We start from the raw sequence: 20,503 nt of genomic DNA on the forward strand, positions 1-20,503 counted from the left end.
ACCAGGTCTTTCATATATTGGAATAGAGGTGTGATAGAAAAAACCTGGAGCAAGATTAGCGAGATTTACACCACTTTGACATTTTGCACCAAGCCACTTCCTGTAATGGTTTGTTTTTTTTTGCCTTAGTTTTTGCTTCCATTTTGTGTCTGTCATGTTTGAGTTCTGCTTCCTGTTTTATTTTGAAGGTTTCCTGTATGTTTTAGTTTTGAGTTTTACTTCCCTGGTCCCAATCTCTCCTGATCGATTTCACCTGTGTCTCGTCAGTCCTGTTTGTATACATGTCTTGTCTCTGCCTTCTTCTTGTGCTGGTTCATCCAGTCATTTCCATGACCGGCTCCTTCCCTGTTTACCTGTTTACAGCAAAAGCTACTTTTGTTTTTTTTTCCCCTGCTCGGCAGCGCTTTTGTTTATGGAATTAAAACCCCTTGACTTGGAACCGTGTGCCTCCCGTCTCTGAGTTTTGGGACCTTCATCAACCCCCCTACCTGACACTTTCAACTGTAGATATTAGGGCTAGTATCGGGTAGCAATAGTTCAGTGTGAACACCAAATGCTAAATGCAAGAACCCACGTTCAGTGTGTTCCTAAAAGCACCATACATGCCCAGTGTGAACGTAGCTTGAGATGGAAGAAATCTTTAACAATTTAAGGCTATTCTAAAACTGTTTTTTTTAGGTCTTTAGACAGTCAAAGTAGAAGGTCCTTTTACAGCAAAAGTGATCGACTTGACTGAATTTCAAATTCCATCTATAAAAAAATGCAGGCCAACAATCACTATTCCTGTTTTTATGGGAGAGATGCCATATAAAACTATTAACGAACGGTGCATAATTGCATGCTTGGAATAAAAGGGCTAAAAAGTTCAAGATCCCTTGAGGGCTCCCTGTGAAAAACAACAATCTCCGATCTGATCAGGGTGGTATTTTTTAAGACTGCTTTAAAGCAGGGAAAAAAGTTCAGCAGAGTAATAAAACAGCGTTTATGAAACCTGCACTGGTGTCTAATGCACAAAACAAAGGGCCCCAGGAGAAAAACAGAGATTGATGGAGCAATGTTTTGTTTTTGTTTTTTTAACTGACATTGTGAATTTCCTTGGACAGTTTTCATCTACTCAAGTTATTTTATATATGTCAACCATCATAAGAAATTTGTGACAAGAATATGTTAAAAAGAGCAAAAATATGATTTCCATTGGGGTGGGTCTGTACAGAAAGGTCTGTGAAGAATAGCACAAAATTCCAAAGGAAAAGGGTTTTACTGGTTATGATCTCTAGCTCTTCTGTGCAGCACTTTACTACGCTTTTTTAAGTTCTTTGACATATTCCTGCAACCAAATACTTAAAAATAGTATGTTGTTAGATTTAAAATGAAATGATAAAATGTTATCCCATTCAAAGGTCAGATTATGTCAGCATGGGCGAGGGTTAAAACTATAAACTAATCCATTACGCTTCTCCTTGTGAAGCACAAAAGGTCTTAATAAAAACTAGAAAATTAGTATTTGAGTGGGGAGCAATTGTAATTTAACATGCATTTGGGACACAGGGATGTGTCCTTTTTAGATATTTTTTTATAGCTTCAAAAAGTTGTGAATAAAGGCTCATGTGAAACACAGGCCTGCTAACCTTAATAAATATGGAGAATAATGAGGTGTGTGTCAAGCATTACCTTCCTATCTGGCCAGTTAAACTTGGCAAAGATAGCATCATATGTATCGACTGCCCCATCTGTCACCAACATTATGGCCTGGCTGCACTCACTGCCCCTCCCGGTCTTGTTGAACTGGACATAAAGAAAAAAAAAAGAAAAGAGTCTCTTTAGTTCAGATTAGAAAAATGTTAAACAAGTTTGTATGTCACATTGCATGGCTTCACAACACAACATTAGAAAACAAACAAAAAAGAGTGCACACGGATAAAAGGCTTTGCCAGTGAAAAGTTGATGAAATTCACAATGCAGTGTCCAGTTCCTTGTCATGCAGAATGAAAAACAAAAGATAAATGTGTGTTTGGGCCTTCATATTAGAGTGTATGTCATTCAGTTTGAGTTTCATGCCTACTTTCTTTGTTTTTCTGTCTTTTGCAAACTGAGCTTCTCATCAAAGCTAAACCGACCTATTTGTTTTAGATTTAGATTTTATTGATTAATTTCAAGCATTAAAAAATAACTGAATAATGCAATAAAAATGTACAAAACACATATATCAAACTAATTTCAGATACCAACTAATACATTGATTATAACAAAGAAAAATTAACAAATTCTTTAAAGGTGATGCAACCTTCTTGCCAATGTATTTACCTGTACTCATAAGCATTATTTTGGCAGTAATGCACACATTACACACACATCTCATTAGACTCACTAAATATAATGATTATCAATTAAAGTAAAAAAAGTTTGAGTTGCTTCTTAAAATGGAGTGGGAAAAAGCTAATTTATATATTTTCACATATATTATGTTATTTCTTCATTTTTGCATAGTTACTATAATCTGTTCCCTATTAGATCAAGTGCAGATTATTTTATCGAGTATTTATCGAGTGCCTATTGATGATACTTGGAAAACCTTCTTAGTTCAGTAAACACTGATATGAATCACACTTCATGTATGCATGTATGTGCATGTATGCTTTATATACGTCATCCGTCAGTGTGATACTTACATCCCCAAGAAGACTGAAGGCTTCAGTAAGTGCTAAGTCCAACATGCCGATGCCTTGAGCAAACAGCTTGTCAAGATGTTCACGGAAATGCTGGGGGGGGGGGGGGGGGGGGGGACACAAACACCATCATGGTTACGGTGTTATGCACACTAAATTGAAGTTAAATCATCAGAACTTACTGGAATAATTGGCCAAGACAAGAACAGGCTGAAAAATACTGAACTTAACTTATTTATTTTAGGGTGTTTTTTCCCCTCTTTTTATGTAAAAAAGAAAAGAAAATAACTGTTAAGGGAATATTATTGAAGGAAAGGATTAAACATCTAAATGTTGATCTGAGTGACTGACAACTTCTTTGCTCTTTGGGCTTTTTCCAGATAAGCTGTTCCATTATGGTGAAACAAATTAAAATTTCATGTGAAATAACTACTAGATTCTGTCCAGTTTTCTGCTCCCCTCATTTTAAATAGCTGTTTGTTCTAGCTGGTGCACATGTGTGTTGTTAATTGTGTTGCTGTGCCTGTTCATACATCTGATTGTGCCATCAAAGGTACATTTCCTCTCTAACAATCCATGACTAGTTTAATGATGTCATCAGCCCAAAGGCTTTCACATGTTTGCCCCAGTATTTGCCTTGATGAGCAACACACAGAAACACAGATGTACTAAAGCAGACAGCTCAGTCTCATCAAGAGCTGTTTACATCCTGATGTTGCTCTTTTAATAACCCCAAATGACTAAGGTTCCACTTTTCTTCCTCAAAGAAATTCACTTTAAAAAACAACAACTTTTAGACACAATTCCCACACAAATTCATCATGCATGCGTAATAACATCACACACAACCATCAAACCCCTTCTGACCTAGACTCTGCCCACACCCTCAAAGCCTTTAATCTTTCTCTACCTTCCTTTTCTTCACTTTTGATTATAATAGTCACTTTATCATTTCTCTGCTCTTTTCTGATGGGAGCAGAACAGTCTCTTTACAAGCATTAAGGTCATATCAGAGCTCTTTCACTACAAGAGGCAGAATTATATGTGCGCACGCACATCCATAAACGTACACACTGCACAAATAAAATAGGTAAAATTCAATCCATGCTACCATGCAGTGGTAAAGTAGAATATTGAAGTTCTTTGTGTATACAATGTTGAGGATGCTGCTTTTAAGCTAAAACGCTTGCTCAACATGAAATCGTTTACATTTAAAAGCAAGATTTTTGTAAGCCTCATTGAGTCTTCCTCCATAATCCACCAATATATTTTGGCATCACACACTTTTCTAATTTAGTTCCCTTTCGTTCTAATTTACATAATTTAAGGGATGTCAAAAACAGGATAGACCCTCAGAGCTAATGTCTTAGTCTCATGCACCTGTTCGGGTGCATGTGGCTAATTTCTTAGTCTCAAGCACCTGTACTAAGACATCAGCTACATGCACCTGTTCAGGCGCATGTGGCTAAAGTCTTAGGCTACGTTCACACCGCAGGCTGAAACGACCCAATTCCGATTTTTTTGCCCCTATGCGACCTGTATCTAATCTTTTCATGACAGTCTGAACGACACAGATCCAATCTTTTCAAATGTGACCCAGGCCACTTGGCTCTGTGGTCCTGAATCCGATACGTATCCGATCTTTTCAAATGCGACCGCCGTCTGACAGGCCAGGCCACATGAATCCGACCTGTACGTCATTGATACGCTACAAACTTCATCATACTGCATTGAAGTAGGCGGGAGCGAGAACATAAACATCAACCATGGCGGACGATGCTGCTGAGACCAGTCAGTGGAAGGGAAGCGAGGTCACTGATTGGATTGATATTTGGGTGACAGCTCTATTGAGGCCAAACTCCAGGGCTCTAATCGCAACCGGGTGATTTTTGAAAACATTTCCAGCTAAATGGCCGAGCGTGGTGTTGAACCTTTCCCGCGATTACTTTTTTTTTTCTTTCTCCCCTTTCCGACCGTGGTCAGAAGCGCAGGGGACCCAAGGCGGATCCTCCTCCTCCTCCCGGTTCTGACCCTTAGATTCTCCAGGATTCTCCAGAACGGGTTAATAAAGAGTCCATAGCATTTATTCTGGGGGAAATCTTCTTCTATGACCGTTCTCCTTCCTCCGCAACACACAACATGAATGCGTACCCACATTGCTCCCCCACCCCCATTCTCTACCGCTGCACTCGCTCTTCTCCTGTCTCTTACACACACACGCGCGCGCAGCCCCAACACATACACATCCCCATTCCACAACAGTGGGTACAGACGATCCTGGCTCCAATGCCTTCTTAAAATGAGAAGATTGTAATTGTGCTGGCTCCTTTGTGAAAATAAATTTAATACTGCAAAAAGAGCTTCAGTGTTGACAACACTGTTGTTGACATCCATGTTAACGTTAGCTACTTCCGCAAACGAGTGACGGCGTTCATCGTTGAGTACTCTTCTGCGCATGCGGGTCAATTCTGAGTCGTTTCACGGTCACACTGGAGATCACAAAAGTTCGGATTTACTTGGAAATGTGAACGGGCTTGCGAAAAAAGAAAAAAGGATTTTTTTCAAAAAATCCGAATTGAGCATTAAGCCCTGCAGTGTGAACGTAGCCTTAGTCACATGCACCCGGACGGGGATTGACCCATATGGGTGCTGCCGGTTTTTGGGTTGACAGGGCCCATGGAGGGTGGTAGACAGGTGCGGCTACAACTAAAAGGGAGCGCAGGTGTGTCCCTTAAGGTGTGTGCGGCCACCTTGAGGGACATCATGAAAATGCAATTACAATTGCTGTGGGTGTGGTAAGTATATCGTGAAGTATTTTTCAGGATAATGCAAGTCGTCATACAGAGTTTTGCTGTTACAATGATACTATTGTACAGTGCCTTTACACCGTACTCTAATCGCTGGTAAGGTGCGCATACTGACCCCTTACTGACCGCATGCATATGCTGCGTGCACTAGGTGTGCCATTAATATGTAAGTGCTAGTAGGACGCCCATACAACACTACACTCTGATTCTCTTTCATAATTTGTAATAGTCAGGCTGCAAGCACACAACGTGCAACGGGTGTGCAAGGGCATTTATCACTTGAACACAACTAACAGGCCTCTTGTGCAGTGTTTGGGGGGATGCCTGCATCTCACTTACCCTTACTTAGCCTTCATGTTGTTTAAAATACCACTCCAATCATCATTTTATCTATTTTAAAAGTGATCCCAGTGGTCTTTTAAATATGATTATGTTCTTATTAGAAAAAAAAAGAAAAAAGCTACTAGTTTTCTGCAGAGCAGCAGTCCGGTTCTGAGTTGTCAGCAGGACTGTTGACACATAGTAAACATGCCTTCATTTCCCATCAGCCCTTTATACTCTCCTGCTATATGGCATTTCATCTATTCCATAAAGTGAAAGGGCGTACAGACAACTGAGCGGGCGTATTCAGGAACTGAGGGAGGAACCTTACAACCGTGCAGGCGCAATTCTAACCGGGCGACCCCACATTTTACAATTCCAACATAAGGCGAACATAAAATTCTTACATTTTCTCCAAATTGTACAGCGCGGCCCTAATGTGTTGTTGTGTGACTTTGGTAAAGAGGACCTAGGAGAGAACAGCATGAGAACGGTACGGAGAGAGGTGAGCACATGAAAGGAGACCCCCCCACCCCCACCCACCCCAAAGGTGCAGATATGTGCACAGTGCAGAACAACTTCGTTTTGGAAACCCTGGAAATGCAAAGAGACTCGATTATGAAGCACAGTTTAAACTCCAAGCTATCAGCTACGCGGAGGAATATAGGAGGAATAGAGCAGCTGCAGTTCGGTTAGAAAGATCTTCACAGATTTGGACTTACGCCCTCAATAACTCTTCTGATAAACGTTCAAATGTGTCACCAAGTGTCTCAATCATTTTGTATTAACACAGAGTGAACTACAAACGCATTTCTAAAGAAAAAAGATCGTTTTTCTGAATTTCAGAATTGTTCGCTTCAAGCTGTGAATGCAGACATGCAGCAAGCCGGCTGCAATGAAAAGCTGTCCATCCTCCGCTCCTTTTACTGGGACGCAGCAACAGGCGAGTTACGCCACACTTTTGGACTGTAACTAAAGCTGGGGCTGACGCATCTGCTTGCACTGATCTTTGGAGCCGCGCGGCAATGAGACGGACTCTTACGATGACGAAAGGGAAGTTGGGGTGTTTGATAGAAATGTAGCCCGGCTTCATTTCAGATACAGAAGATGAGGACTTGGATGGATTTTTGGATGCTGATTGATGACTGAAAAAATAAATCACAACCAACTCAGTTTTGCACTCGCTGCCTTTTTAAAACACACACCAGCATGCACGTTTTACCGGTATGTGTTAACGTTCTATACAGAAAAAAAACACCCATAACTGAAACTGTGGAGTTTAATCCAGTGCTGTTGTATTGTAAGTAAAGGAGTGTGTTATGGAAAATAATGGCTTTAATTGCGTGTTTGTGTGTGTATGTCTGGCAGGTCAGTGCGTGGTGTGGCTCTTTGACTCTCACATTTAAAAATTTCGGCTCTTTGTGTCAAACTTGTTCGCCACCCCTGTTAGTGTTAAAGGCTTTAATAGAAAAAACGGTGGATATAACGTGGATTAAAACGTTAACCAACGACCCAAGAACAAGGTAAGAAAGTGCAGCGGGTTTTTTTGTGCTGTAAGTTTTTCTCATGTGAAAATCACTGCATTTGTTACCGTTTTAATCCACATTACAGCCGCCATTTCTTTTCTATTAAAGCCTCAAAAAGAAAGTTCCGCCCCGCTGCCTCGCTGGATTAGACATGCAAATTTCAGCCAGTCAGATCAACCAGAAACACATTAGGGCTGCTCTGTACATTTTGGAGAAAATGTAAGACTTTTATGTTCCCTTTATGGTTGTGAAAGTACTGTATATAGAAACTATGATAAGTTCCCGAACATGCCCGCTCAGATGTCTTTACCCTTCTTTCACTTTATGGCAGAGATGAAACGCCATACTGCTAGTTTACAACCCCTCACAACCAGATAGCAGACACCCAAGAAGGAAGAAAAGAAAGAGCAAAAACTATGATGGAAAGACAAATCCCTGCAGGGTATGTAACAGTGACAAACAGAAGCAGAAGAAAAGAGAGCTTGAAAAAATGTGGAAGGTGAAGGCAATAGTTCACGTGGTAACTGGAACACCTGAACAGTAGAAGAATGGCTTCTTCAAATTTAAGGAAAAACATCAGTGATCTAGAAAAAGTGCAGTCAGAGGAACAGCTAAGATCCTGCACAGGACCTTCAAGCTCCCAAGCCTTGGAAAGAACCCCCAACCTTCAATGGAATCAAACCACCAACAGATGGTTATTATGTATGGAAGTCTTGACATTCTAATAAACAATTACAGATAAAAAAGAATCGTACATTTTGCAAAGACATGTCAGTAGAGCCAAGCATCCAAACTGAAAGCTTCCTGTCCATGGGTAAAGTAAAAAGTATCTGCCTTGTCTGCAGGTGTAAAAAGTACTTTTGGGTTTGATGGCTGACTCAAACTAATTAAAACTAGTAACTAAAAATTATCTCACAGTTTACCTTACACCCAACACATGCATACACATATTTTCAGTCAATGGAGATGGTGTGTAGAAAGTGGTCAATGCTGTTGCATCCTGAGGTTTGGCCTGAACTAATGGAGGTAAGCAATTTATTTTTAATGGAATTTAAAAATACAAAGGTGATTGGATCCAGGGAGATGGAATTTTAAGTGGGCACCTGGAAGTGTAGCTTTAGTGTGAGTGCTGCACCTAAAGGCCCGTACACACCGGGACGAATATTCGCCAGACGTTATTCGCCAGCGTTTTTCGCCACGTTTTTTGTGTTCACACCCAGGCGATTTTCGCTGACGATGAGCCGAGCGAACATGCAATTTCATTCCCTGACATTAGATGGCGCTTAATGTAAACAGAAATACTCCTGTACACAAGGTGGCGCTGCGCAACTTTACGCTTCTTAAAGTCGCTTTTCGCTCAGAAGAAGAGAGTAAGTATTTACGCGCTTGTCAGAATAATACAAAGAAAACATGAATATTTCAAGCACCAGTTGCTCCAACTGGTGCTTGGTTTCGGGGATATTTTAGAATGTCCGTCATTATTTCTCCGCGGCAGTGTAGACGCTACTTGGCGTCTATCTTCTCCGCTGGTATGTGTGCTCAGCAAGGAAGTTTTGTGTTTGAGCGCCCCCAAGTTGTGTTTTACTGTAACTTCAGAAGCTCCAGACACGTGTGCAAAAGCGCCATTCTCATTGGTCGAATAGATTTCGACGCGAGGCGTCAAAAAAAAACGAACCCGAGGCGTTTTTTTTTTTTGACGCTTTGACGCGTGACGTTTTTTCGCGTCAGTGTGCACACTCTCATTGGTGCCCTTTGTTTAGTCACGAGGCGTTAAACGTCGGCGAAAATCGCCGCCGAAATTCGTCCCGGTGTGAACGGGCCTTAAAACGATTCAGGAGACTGTGCCACAGCAATGCCATCCATCTATTATGGTGTTATCATAATATATGAATACAGCACTCCAGTAGGTGTTTCTAAACTGATCTACTATGCTCTTCTCCAAATTCTATTAATTAAATTTGCTAAATCAAGTCAAACCTATTGATCTTAGTGTAAATAGACATTGTAAAGAGTGTGTTTACAAAGAGCATGAATGAACACAGGAGAATGGATGACGCATTTGTCTAAAAACAGCCCACTGGTTTAGTAGTGTGCTGTAAGGATGCAGGGTGTTTTTCACTTAGTGTCACACTCATCTACTCAACTGTTTGTGTGGTTCAAAGCCATCTCCAGGAAAAGTGCTTAGGACTCTGTTCAATTTCTCTCAGAAACTGGCTAGGGAACCTTTACTTCCCCATCTTCAACGAGAAAATGATATTTTCCTCTTTTTCTACCCCACATTTCTACTGTATCTGATTTTAAATGCACACTTCAATCAAATCTAAATCTAAACTTCTTATCTCGTTTTTCATTTTTTCTACAGTACATAAATAACCAAAAACTCAAAACTGGCTCATAGTTCACAGAAGAAAACAATAAAAGGAAAAAGGAAAAAGAAACATACATCTTTGTTGGTGACGTCTGCTTGAACCAGTGTTCCATTCAGGCAGGGTTCCACATAATGCAATTCTTCATTGTACTGGTGAAACAAAATAGACTGCTTTATTTTAAAAACACAATGTTTTGAAGGTTTTTTAGACATTTACAATTCTACAAACTTTGATCAAGCCTAAACCTGCTGTAAAAAGCATTCTGAACCTGACGCCTGGCACTCCATGATAATTCTTGCCATTTTATGCATCATTATGAATTAAACTTCAAAGTAACAAAAAAACTATGTAAACTGGTTTCTTCCAAAGCCTTTAATTGTTCACTAATCTGCGCCTGTTTATTTGAAGTCAAGAGTGTACTGCATTATGCTACAGAAAAAAATCAGCCTTTTGTCAAACCAGCGTTTAAGAAGACTGGTTTTCTCTGAATGTCATGTTCTTGTTCTTGTTCTTTTGTTTTTAGTACTACTGTGCAATTAGTTCAAATAATAGGTATTAACATAGCATAACACTTCCAAACTTTCAAGTTTTCATAATTCAGTGCCTCTTAAGAAGGCAATTTTTGGTAAGTTTTTCTCAAATATCTCCGTACAAACAGCAAGGGCATGAAGACGTGGTTGTAAAATTTGCAGCTTGCAACCCAAACAAATATGAGATTTGACCATACAATTGAAAAGCTTTAAAGGCCTGAAATGTGAACACAATGGATGTGATTCCTGAGGAAAAACAGAGCAGAAACAACCTCCTATGCATTTTAAATGTTCATCCCAATGACTGGTAATTAGTTACTGGCATGACTGTAAAAGGGCTGATTTGTTCCAGCATTTTTCATCATGTAAAAAGGAAAGGAGAGATGAGAGTTTGTGTTTGTGTGCGTGTCTGATCGAGACATTTACATTGACTTACAGCAATGATATTAAAAAAGTCGTCATCCCCAAGAGTGTCCAGAATGGAGGAAACTGTTTGCCTGGCAATAGTCAGTCTTAAGCCTTTCATGCTGCCACTGACGTCAACCAGGATCACCACATCCTTTGGGGAGGTGGCTGCCTGGATGTACCACTTCCGATTCCGACAGTCAAAAGCTATGACCCCGTGTTCATCTGGCTTCCATTTGATTCCTTCAAAAGATTCCAGTTGAAAGCAACTATTAGTAACCTGCTGATTCAGAACAAAGAATGAGATGTCTTAAACCACAATTGTTTTATTTTATACATGCACATATGCACACAGGTACTAAAGCAGGCATTTTCTTTCAGTCCATCGTTCAAGAAAAAGTCAGTAAAGGTAGTTGTTTAAATAAACATTTGTGTGATTGTCTTTGTTTAAATGTGTTCCAAGGAATTAAGAAGCATTAATTATATTCCCTCAGGTTTTCAAACTGCAATGACTTTGCAAGCAAAACACAATTAGAAGACTGCTGTTCAAACTAATAAACATGTTTTCAAAAAGAACTTTTAAAAGTTCAACTGATGGATGTGAAAAAGAAATTTCCATTTATCCACCAATTCAAATGTCTTATGCTTCACTTGTCTCTACCGATGCCACTTCACTTGTTTTCAAGTGTTTTTCTCCATCCTCTTCATGCTCTTTTATTTTGCAGCAGCTGCACTCTCTCACTTTAACCAATCTCCTCCGTTTTTGCCTCCCACCTAGCCTCCATCAACCTCCCTCCCTGATCCAACCTTTTTCCCCCTGTCACAGTCTGTCTGCCACTAAAGATTCCCACACATCTGATATTCTGCTTTACCAAGGCATCAATCCAACTGTGAACACAGTCAGTGAGCCCACCTGCAACAGTCACACACTTACCTGGATACTGCCTGAAAAAGCCTTTGGCACTACCGAAGTATTGCCATATGAGGGAAGGATCTCTCTCAAAATTATCCACAAACACTTTGTTGAGCGCCTCAGACCAGTATACTCCATTAACAATGGCAGAATCTAAAGAAAAAGATTACAAAGACAGACCAGAAGGGATGGCCATCAGAACAAACGGGAAGAAAGAGAAGGTTAAGTGGGTGATCTTTCCTCTCTGCTCATTCACACACCATGAATTATGTATTTCAAGTCCAAAGACTGGTTCAAGAACCTGTTCATTAGAGAAAGATGCTGAAAGACTCTTGAACAGATTAAAAAGACAGGAACAGAAAAATGCATTTGGAAAAAAATTTAAGCAAGAAAATGGTCTATTTTCTTCCGTACTGTAAAAATCTTAATCAATAAGGTACAAAGACCAAAAATTATTTTCAAAATCTTTTTTTTTTTTTATAAACTTTCGTAATGTATATATTACCATTATATTATTTTGAGTTTTTTTTTTTCTTAGATATAACATTGTCTGCACTGTTTTCTTGGCCAGGTCACATTTATTAAAATGGATAATTAATCTCAACAATAGTATACCCAGAATAATTAAAGTGTTATGATATTTTAAGAAAACTCCTGCTCAGATTTGTCCTGTACCCTGTGATTATATCGTTGATCATTTTAATAACAGACTACAGTCTTCCATAGAGTGACTCCATTCAAGACAAAAACAGTAAGAACCACTCCTAAAATGCCATGGAAGACTGATGACATTAAGCATCTGAAACAGAATTGCAGGAGAGCAGAGAGGAGAAACAGCAAGACTAAATAAATTATTCATCTAGAAATTTTAAAAGGACAAATTGACAAATTGACACTTTTATGTAAGTATGAGTACATGCTCTTCAGGAATCCATGAAATGAGATGTGGAGTTCCCCAAGGGTCAATTTTAGATCCTGCCCTTTTTAACTTGTATATGATGCCTCTTGGAGATGTCATCAGGAGACACAGCGTCGACTTTCACAGCTACGCTGATGATACACAGCTTTACATCACTGTGTCTCCTGATGACCTTAAACCTATTAACACTCTTTTAAATTGTAATCATGTAAGGCAGAAAAATTTCTACATATCAAGCAGGACAAAACTGAAATTTCAATCATCGATTATGAAGACAAGAGAGAATTATAAACCTTTCTCAATGTGTGAGAACCTGGGGATTCTTTTTTTAATCCACACATTAAAACTTCAAACTTACAACTATTGCAGAACTCTGCGGCATGAGTTCTGATGAAGACCAGCAGGCGGGAACACATTATATCCATTTTAATATTGCTGCATTGGCTCCCTGTGCGTTTCAAAATTGATTTTAAGATTATTTTAATAGTTTATAAATGTTTTAATGGTCTTGGACCTTCTTATTTAAGTCATCTACTTTAAAGTATGAACCATCGTGGACCCTGAGCTCCTCCGGTGCTGGCCTTTTAGCTGTCCCTAAGGTGAGGACCAAAACTTGTGGTGAGCCTTTATTCTGGCATCATGGCCCTCACCTCTGGAACAGCCTGCTGGAGAGTCTCAGAGCCACAGAGACTGTAGAGGTTTTTAAGAAGAGGCTCAAGACCCACATTTTTAAATTTTGCTTATCGTTGATCTTATTTGCATATTTATTCTATTAGTTTTTAATATATATTATTTTATCTATTTAATTGTATTTTATGCATTTAATCTCATTCTCAATTTTATGTTTCTATGTATCATATGTATTTGATTTTAGCATCCTTCTATGATTTGAGCCCCAGTGTTTCTTGTGGGGCTCTTTTCTGCCAGGACTTGCTGGCTCGGTCACTGGTTGTTGCCGCGGTTGTGGCCCTTGCTGGGGCGGTTAGAGTTCAAAATTGCAGCCTCTCGGGTGTGGAGTGGACCCCGATATTCCTATGGCCGAGATGGCATGAAAAGATTCCCAAATAACGTTTCCTCACAGCAGAACCAAGCCTTAAGTTTCTTTTAGAAGCTACTTTTCTAAGCAATCAATGTGTGTGGTCATGGGTAGTATGTGTTAATGGAGGGGAATGGGGAGGGTGAAGGGTGGGTTGGATTTTTATTGTAATACCGTGTACGTTTTTTGTTATTAAATGTAAAGCGCTTTGAGTTGCGCAAGGCATGGAAAGCCCTTTTATAAATAAAGTCTGAATAATTGAATTATATTACACAAACTTATTTAAAATTAATGATTATAATTTTTTTATTCATTTATTTTTATTTTTAAAAAAGGGTAAAAGGCCAAAACCCCAAGCACCTTACAGTCACAGTCCCATTTACACACATTCACACACTGATGACAGCTCTGCTGCCTAACACTTGCTCCAACCTGTAACCACCAGGGGCGTTGTGGGGTTTGGTGCCCAAGGACAGCACAACAGATGGGGTGGGCAAAACAGGAAACAATTATGTGATCTTCCGATCAACGGTCGACCACCCGACGTCTGTACCATGGCTGTCCCTTAAGTGTGTTATTGTCAAAGCAGCCAGAACAAACCCCAAAACATTCATCTTTCTCAAAACAAAAGAAGAAACGAATATAACACAAAGTCTTTCCTACTTTAGAGTTGAATTTTTGTGTGACACATCTGTGTTTGTTTACCCAGAAACATCGATTATTCCATTTTCGTAATTTTTGCTCCCTAAATAGTATTAACTTGCAAACAATATCGTTTCATATTTATGTGCATTTTTTAATATATATGTGCAGTATTTTTATTAAGATATGAAATGGGCTTTGCCAACTATCCAAGTCAGGGATTTACATAATTGTTCTTTGTATCCTATTCTAAAAGTTTATTTTTCATTTTCAGGCTCAGAAAGTATGGAGTGATATTTCTGCCACCACGTTGCACACAAAACTTTCTAAGTTGTAAGTTAAAATATTAAATATTTGCTTTTCAATATGCTCACAAATTGTTTTTAGCTTTCAAAAAAAATTTTTGCTTTCAAAAACCTTTTTTGCATTTGCAAAACATGTTTTGCATGCGTTGTGTCAAATCACGCTTTTCTCGTATATTTGATTTTGCTGACCACTTTGAGTGCGATTTAGCGTGATAAAACTGCCACTATTGCCACCGCCAAAAAAACATTTGCATGTGTTGTGTGTCATCTCACTTTTTCCTATCTTTGATTTTGCTGAGTTAAGTTTCAGTTTGACGTAACAAAGCTGCCATCAAACAGCTGGTGATTGGTCCAGATTCTAACCAATAGCCTACGTGCACGATAGAACTTCCGGTTAACTTCCGTGTTTCGAGTGTAAGGCCGACAACTTCCTGTCGGTCGTGTTATTGTTGTGGGGAGTTTTGTTGAGTTGCTAGTTTTGAGTAAATAGGAGCGGATTTCGGGTAAAAGACAGGCGTTTGGTATTTCAACGCGTGACAAAGACATCACAACATTGTTGTGTACCCGTGTGCGAATTTGTCAAAGTGCAACAGTACTATAAGCTTTCATAGCTTTCCAGTATAATGTGTCGGTGAGAGCCGAATGGATGGTGAACACGGCGGGAGGACTTCACCCCAAGCAAGACGAGTCGTGTTTCGTATTTGCAGCAATCGGAAAGAAAATGCGTCATGTAAACACGCCGTTCGGAATACTCTGCCCCGGTCAGACTCGAGTCATTCGGATCAAAATTTCTTTTCCGATCGAGATAAGTGGGTTATAGCGATCGTTTATCCGATCGTGGAGCATGTAAACGGTCATTCCGATCGTATGTCACTACTGCTCTGGGTTACGTCATGCATAGACGGTGTTTCACTGAGAGAAAGCATTGGAGCTCATACGGGACCGATCAGCTGCTCTGCGGACGCCCCACGTAAAGCGCCGCTCCAGTCTCGTCCCGCTGGCTCTCCCCTCTCTTTCACCCCTCACGAGGGAGATGCAGAGGGATGCGTGTCCACTGACGTCTGGACCCGGCATCAACCGAACTCTGCATTTGGGCTCCGGTGCCAGTGGACGGAGTGAACCTCTCTGAGCAGAGCAGCTGGATTTCTTAATGTGTTTGAGGGGAGGGTGCTTTGTTACGTGTGCGTTTTGTTGTTTTGTTATGTGTGAGAATTCGGACTGCGAGCCGACCCGCCGCTCTGGGTTAGTGGCTGCCGGACTCGCGTGGACAGAGCAGAGCACACAGTGCTTGTGAGCTTTTCAGAGCAGAAACGCTGCTCAGTCCTTAGAAACTGTTCAAAAAAAATCACATGGAATTGTGTTTCTAGTTGTGCCCCGACAAAATAAAGGCTGATGTTATTCCCAGACATTTACGTGCAGCCAGGATGCAGATTGCAGCGTTTCCCGCATGGTTAGTCCTGGATTTTGTGCCCATCAAAAGGCTAATGTTGTTAGCCCGGTTTGTTAGCCTCTCCTAACACTGGGTTATTCTTCCAGCTCCGTACTTCTTCCACAAAAAAAGCACTGACCACAAGGATTAAATATAAAATGATGAGCGGACAGGCACTTCATAATATTCATTACATTAATAAAAGCACGTTTGGAAGATCGCCTTGTTTGTTTACAACGGGACACATTCCCTTCCGGTTTTTTCGACACTATTTTTTCGACACAATATTTGCCCCTAAAAATAGGACAAAAGCGAGATTTGACACAATGCATGCAAAACGTGTTTTGCAAACGCAAAAAAGTTTTAGAGAGCAAAAAAAAGTTTTTGAAAGCAAAAAAAATATTTGAAAGCGGAAAAAAAAAATCAAAGCAGAATAAAAAACTATTAAAAAGCAAATATTTAATATTTTCACTTGCAATTTAGAAAGTTTTATGTGCAACTTAAAAAGTTTTGTGTGCAACGTGAGTCATAAATGTCCTGATAAGGCAACAGCTGCTCAGGGCTTGGTTTTGCAAAAGACAAGGATGAACAGACACAACCAGAATCAAATGGCAAGAAAGACTCACCTTTTAGAGAAAAAGCAAGAAGGCACAATATAATTAGAGACAGACTCTCTAACAAGAACCAATGGAGTAAAAAACAAGTTGGAAATAGATTTTCCATCATCTTTTACAGAAGCAACATTGTTTTCCTGTCAGCAGTGATGTCAGTAAGTCATGATTTAATTATTTTTAGTGAAGCTAGTGGAGTAGAGAGGTGCCTGGATTAAATCCAGGCCTCCATTTACACAACAATGCAGTCACTTCTGGTGCAGTTTGAGTGTCTGTTACAATCTAAACTCATCATGAGTCTGGAATATGAGCTCTACTTTCCACATAAGCTTTATATTATACTCATCTCAACTAAATTGGTTCTTTCTTCAATCTTATCAAAGACACTGTCCTTCAACAAATGAAAGCATGCACACATACTCAGATTAAAAAGTAGAACTGTGACAATGAAATTTCAAATTTCCCTATTTAGCATACTTCCATTATTTAAGTTATTGGCTTATGTGTGGTGAAAGAAAGGAGAAAGTAATAAAAGAACAAAGAACTCTGAGGGGAGAGTTGATAAGCAGTGCACACATGAATGTGAATACACGTAGATGTGAGCGATGAACTGTGTAGACCTTAGAGCATATCGACCAGCTGTAAACGCATGCTCGGCTTCACTGCATCATTGGTACATGTTCCTGTCATGTAAGCTCATAAAAACAATTATGTGGGCTGTGTTTTGGTTGCATTGTGCCGTTGGAAGATAGATGTTTGATGTAGCGTTTTCTTCCTGCAATCAATTTCTACAGTCATAACATTCTACGCTATCATGGATTTGAAGTTGAATTCATCACTACCAATGCAGCACAATTTATAAAGTACAGACAGTGCAGCCGGCTCTTCAGCAGCACAGGGAGCCGGTTCACATTACAATGATGTGGATAAATCAGGTTTACTTTTTCGTTCAGAACAACGTTGAGACAGCAAGAAGACATAAGATAAACGACACTAAATCAAGTACCTCACTTTATTCATCAGTTTTTACGGTTCTCTCTCACAGAAATAGCCTCATTCAATGTTGAGGCTTCAAGCGTTTATTAAACTTAGACATGCTCCGTGAGGGTCACATTTGTCAAATAACATAAATGTATAATTTTAAACGGCATAATTTTTTTTTTTTGTGTGTTATCAGTGTAACAGGGAGCTATGCAGTTAACTATAAACCCACTTAACCTGCAAGACATTTGTTAGTTCTAGTACACATAGCAGTATCACCATAGTTGCAACTACTAAAAGTACTATGTATGTCACTACCTGTCTGTCAACACTACCGTCACATGTGCAATCACATGCCCCTAAAACCCATTTTAACCCTACCCGCAATATAATCCTACCTACCCCGCATGTTTTATTGTACTTTACAATGTTCTTTTGCTTTATTGTAGTTCACCTTTTGTGATCTCGCTGTTTCGCAGATTTCTTTTTCAAATTTTGCATGATTTGTTTTGTTTTTTTTACAGTCCACTGGGTTCTGCATCCTGATTGGCTTTTCTGTGCAGTGTCTCCTCTACAGAATGCGTTATCTTTGGAACGTAACCTTGTTACTTTTCTATATGTATTTTTGCAAGGTGTTGTCTGTTACAAGTACTTCTCAATTACTTTATCAAGTCAAATGGACTTTTTTCAATGAATAAAACTCTGTCCAAAATATACAAACTCTTACGCAACCTAGATAATAATATTTCACTTCCGATAATAAAATGGGATGCAGATTTGAGCATCATCACAGATGAAAGCTTCTGGTCAGAACTCTGTCTAAACACCTTTAAACTGACAAAAATTACAAACCTGCAGCTAATCCAGTTCAAAACTCTTCACAGAATTTACTACACTGGACAGAGGATGTTCAAGATGGGTTTCAGTAACTCAGACATTTGTGAGCACTGTGACAGTAAACTACCTGACAGATACATGCATGCACTGTGGTTCTGCACTCCTGTCCAGGCTCTCTGGCAGCAGGTATGTGCCGATCTATCAGTCTGGCTTAAGGTTTCAATCACGGCTTCACCATCACTTTGCGTACTTGGTGACATGAGTGCCATCAATGTAGAATGAGGATTATTATCTATCATCTCTTTGTATTGCTAAAAAACAATTTTAATAAACTGGAAAAACAAGAAAAATACTAATGTAAGTCAATACAGAAATCTCCTGTTTGATCATATCAGCTTGGAAAAAATGTCAGCCCAAAGTTCAAGTAACTTTGAAAGAATTCAGTCTCTCTGGTCTCCCCACTTAGGGAGCTGCACTCTCTGTCCCCCCATGCCTCCCTGCTCTCTGGCTCTGGGGGCCCCCGTGGCGGTCCTGCTGGGGCGGTTGTTCTCTATCTGCTGCCATGCGGGTGTTGGGGGGGGGGGTTCTGGCTGTCGCTGTTGCTGTGCGGGGGTCTTGGTGTGGGGATGACTGGGCACTCTCCCTCCTTCTTCTTACATCCCATCATCCATTTTAGAAGAACATAAAGACTCACTTGAGCACTGGTGTTAGCTCACCTTTGCACAAATAGTTTGAGTTATTGAATAAAATGTTTCACACTAGTTGGTTTGAAGGCATGAGTATGCATGTGTGAACAGTATTTGTGTTGTGTACATGTTGACATGTGAACATTTTTGAGCCAACAGGTGCGTTTATAACCTTTTAGCGTGTCCAAATGCCATGTTTCAGCTCCTTCCACAGATGTTCAATGGAACTCAGATCTGAGCTCATTGAAGGCCACTTCAGAATAGTCCAACGCTTTTCTCTCAGCCATTCTTGGGGGGTTTAGGCTGTGTGTTTTGGATTGTTGTCCTGTTGGAAGACCCATGACCTGCGACTGAGACCAAGCTTTCTGACACTAGGCAGTACATTTCTATCCAGAATGCCTTGATAATCTTGAGATTTCCTTTTACCTTGCACAACTTCAAGACAACCTGTGCCAAATGCAGCAAAGCAGCCCCAAAACAGAACTGAGCCTCCTCCATGTCTCACAGTAGGGACAGTGTTCTTTTCGTTGTATGCTTCATTTTTGAGTCTGCGAACATAGAGCTGATGTTCCTTACCAAAAAGCTCCAGTTTTGTCTCATCTGTCCAAAAGACATTTTCCCAGAAGCTTTGTGGCTTGTCAACATGCACTTTTGCAAATTCCAGTCTGGCTTTTTTATAATTTCCTTTCAACAGTGGTGTCCTCCTTGGTCGTCTCCCATGAAGTCCACTCTGGCTCAAACAACCACGAATGGTGCGATCTGACACTGATGTACCTTGATCTAGGAGTTCACCTTTAATGTCTTTGGAGGTTGTTCTGGGCTCTTTGGATACAGTTCCAACTATCCGTCAAACATGAAGGGAAGGTGCTAGGAAGGTTAGAAGTAGTTTGTATGTTGTTTTTTTTCTGTTTGTTATGTTACAAAATTAACTGTTCCCTTCTCTACTTCTGTGCCGGTCCCAAGCCCGGTTGCTTTGAGAGGGTTGCGTCAGGAAGGGCATCCGGCGTAAAACATTGCCAAGTTTACCATGCGACTCGTTCGCTGTGGCAACCCCTGATGGGAAAGGCCGTAAGGAAACAACAACAACGTGTTACAAAATTAACACAAAAGGTCATTCCTTCAAAACGTTTAGGGTTAAATAAATGCTCAATTTCTTTTTTAACTGTGATAATGTCTACTGTTATTGGTTTTATTTACAATTACTATAGAATTTCTCTCAAGATCAAGTCATGATGTCATGCAAGGACATCTCCATTCGCTTTTTCTGACTGCCCCACAGCTAGGCCAGACCACTATCATAGTGAGACAAAGCTGTCTTGTCTGGAGTGCAGGTATGTTTATGCGTGGCTAACAAGTCAGCTATTTTTCCTCTAAATCAAATCACATTTGCTCTTTTCCTTCTGGACAGCTTCACTTGACTTGCATCTTCTTTCATTTAGTTGTGCTCTCTCTCTTTCTGCAGTCTTACTCGCCTTTTCTCTCCTTATTCTTTTACCTAATAGCAATTAATCTGTTACTCA

At 40.0% G+C, this 20,503-nt stretch overlaps 1 protein-coding gene across 2 annotated transcripts in view; it reads right to left on the reverse strand.

Annotated features, from left to right (window-relative positions):
* The window catches only part of cacna2d3a (calcium channel, voltage-dependent, alpha 2/delta subunit 3a), a 125,946-nt gene that overhangs the window by 51,428 nt on the left and 54,015 nt on the right, over positions 1-20,503 (reverse strand). For both annotated transcript variants that reach the window (XM_078950590.1, XM_078950589.1), the window contains exons 6-10: positions 11,559-11,690; positions 10,656-10,867; positions 9,764-9,838; positions 2,670-2,759; positions 1,672-1,785 (exon numbers count right to left, since the gene is read on the reverse strand). In XM_078950590.1, coding sequence (XP_078806716.1) covers positions 1,672-1,785; positions 2,670-2,759; positions 9,764-9,838; positions 10,656-10,867; positions 11,559-11,690 — 623 coding nt within the window. The remainder of the gene's footprint in view (positions 1-1,671; positions 1,786-2,669; positions 2,760-9,763; positions 9,839-10,655; positions 10,868-11,558; positions 11,691-20,503) is intronic.

The sequence above is a fragment of the Oryzias latipes genome, chromosome 7 (assembly GCF_053564925.1).
Source record: "Oryzias latipes strain Hd-rR chromosome 7, Olatipes_Hd-rR_3.1".
In the NCBI taxonomy this organism is placed as follows: Eukaryota; Metazoa; Chordata; class Actinopteri; order Beloniformes; family Adrianichthyidae; genus Oryzias; species Oryzias latipes.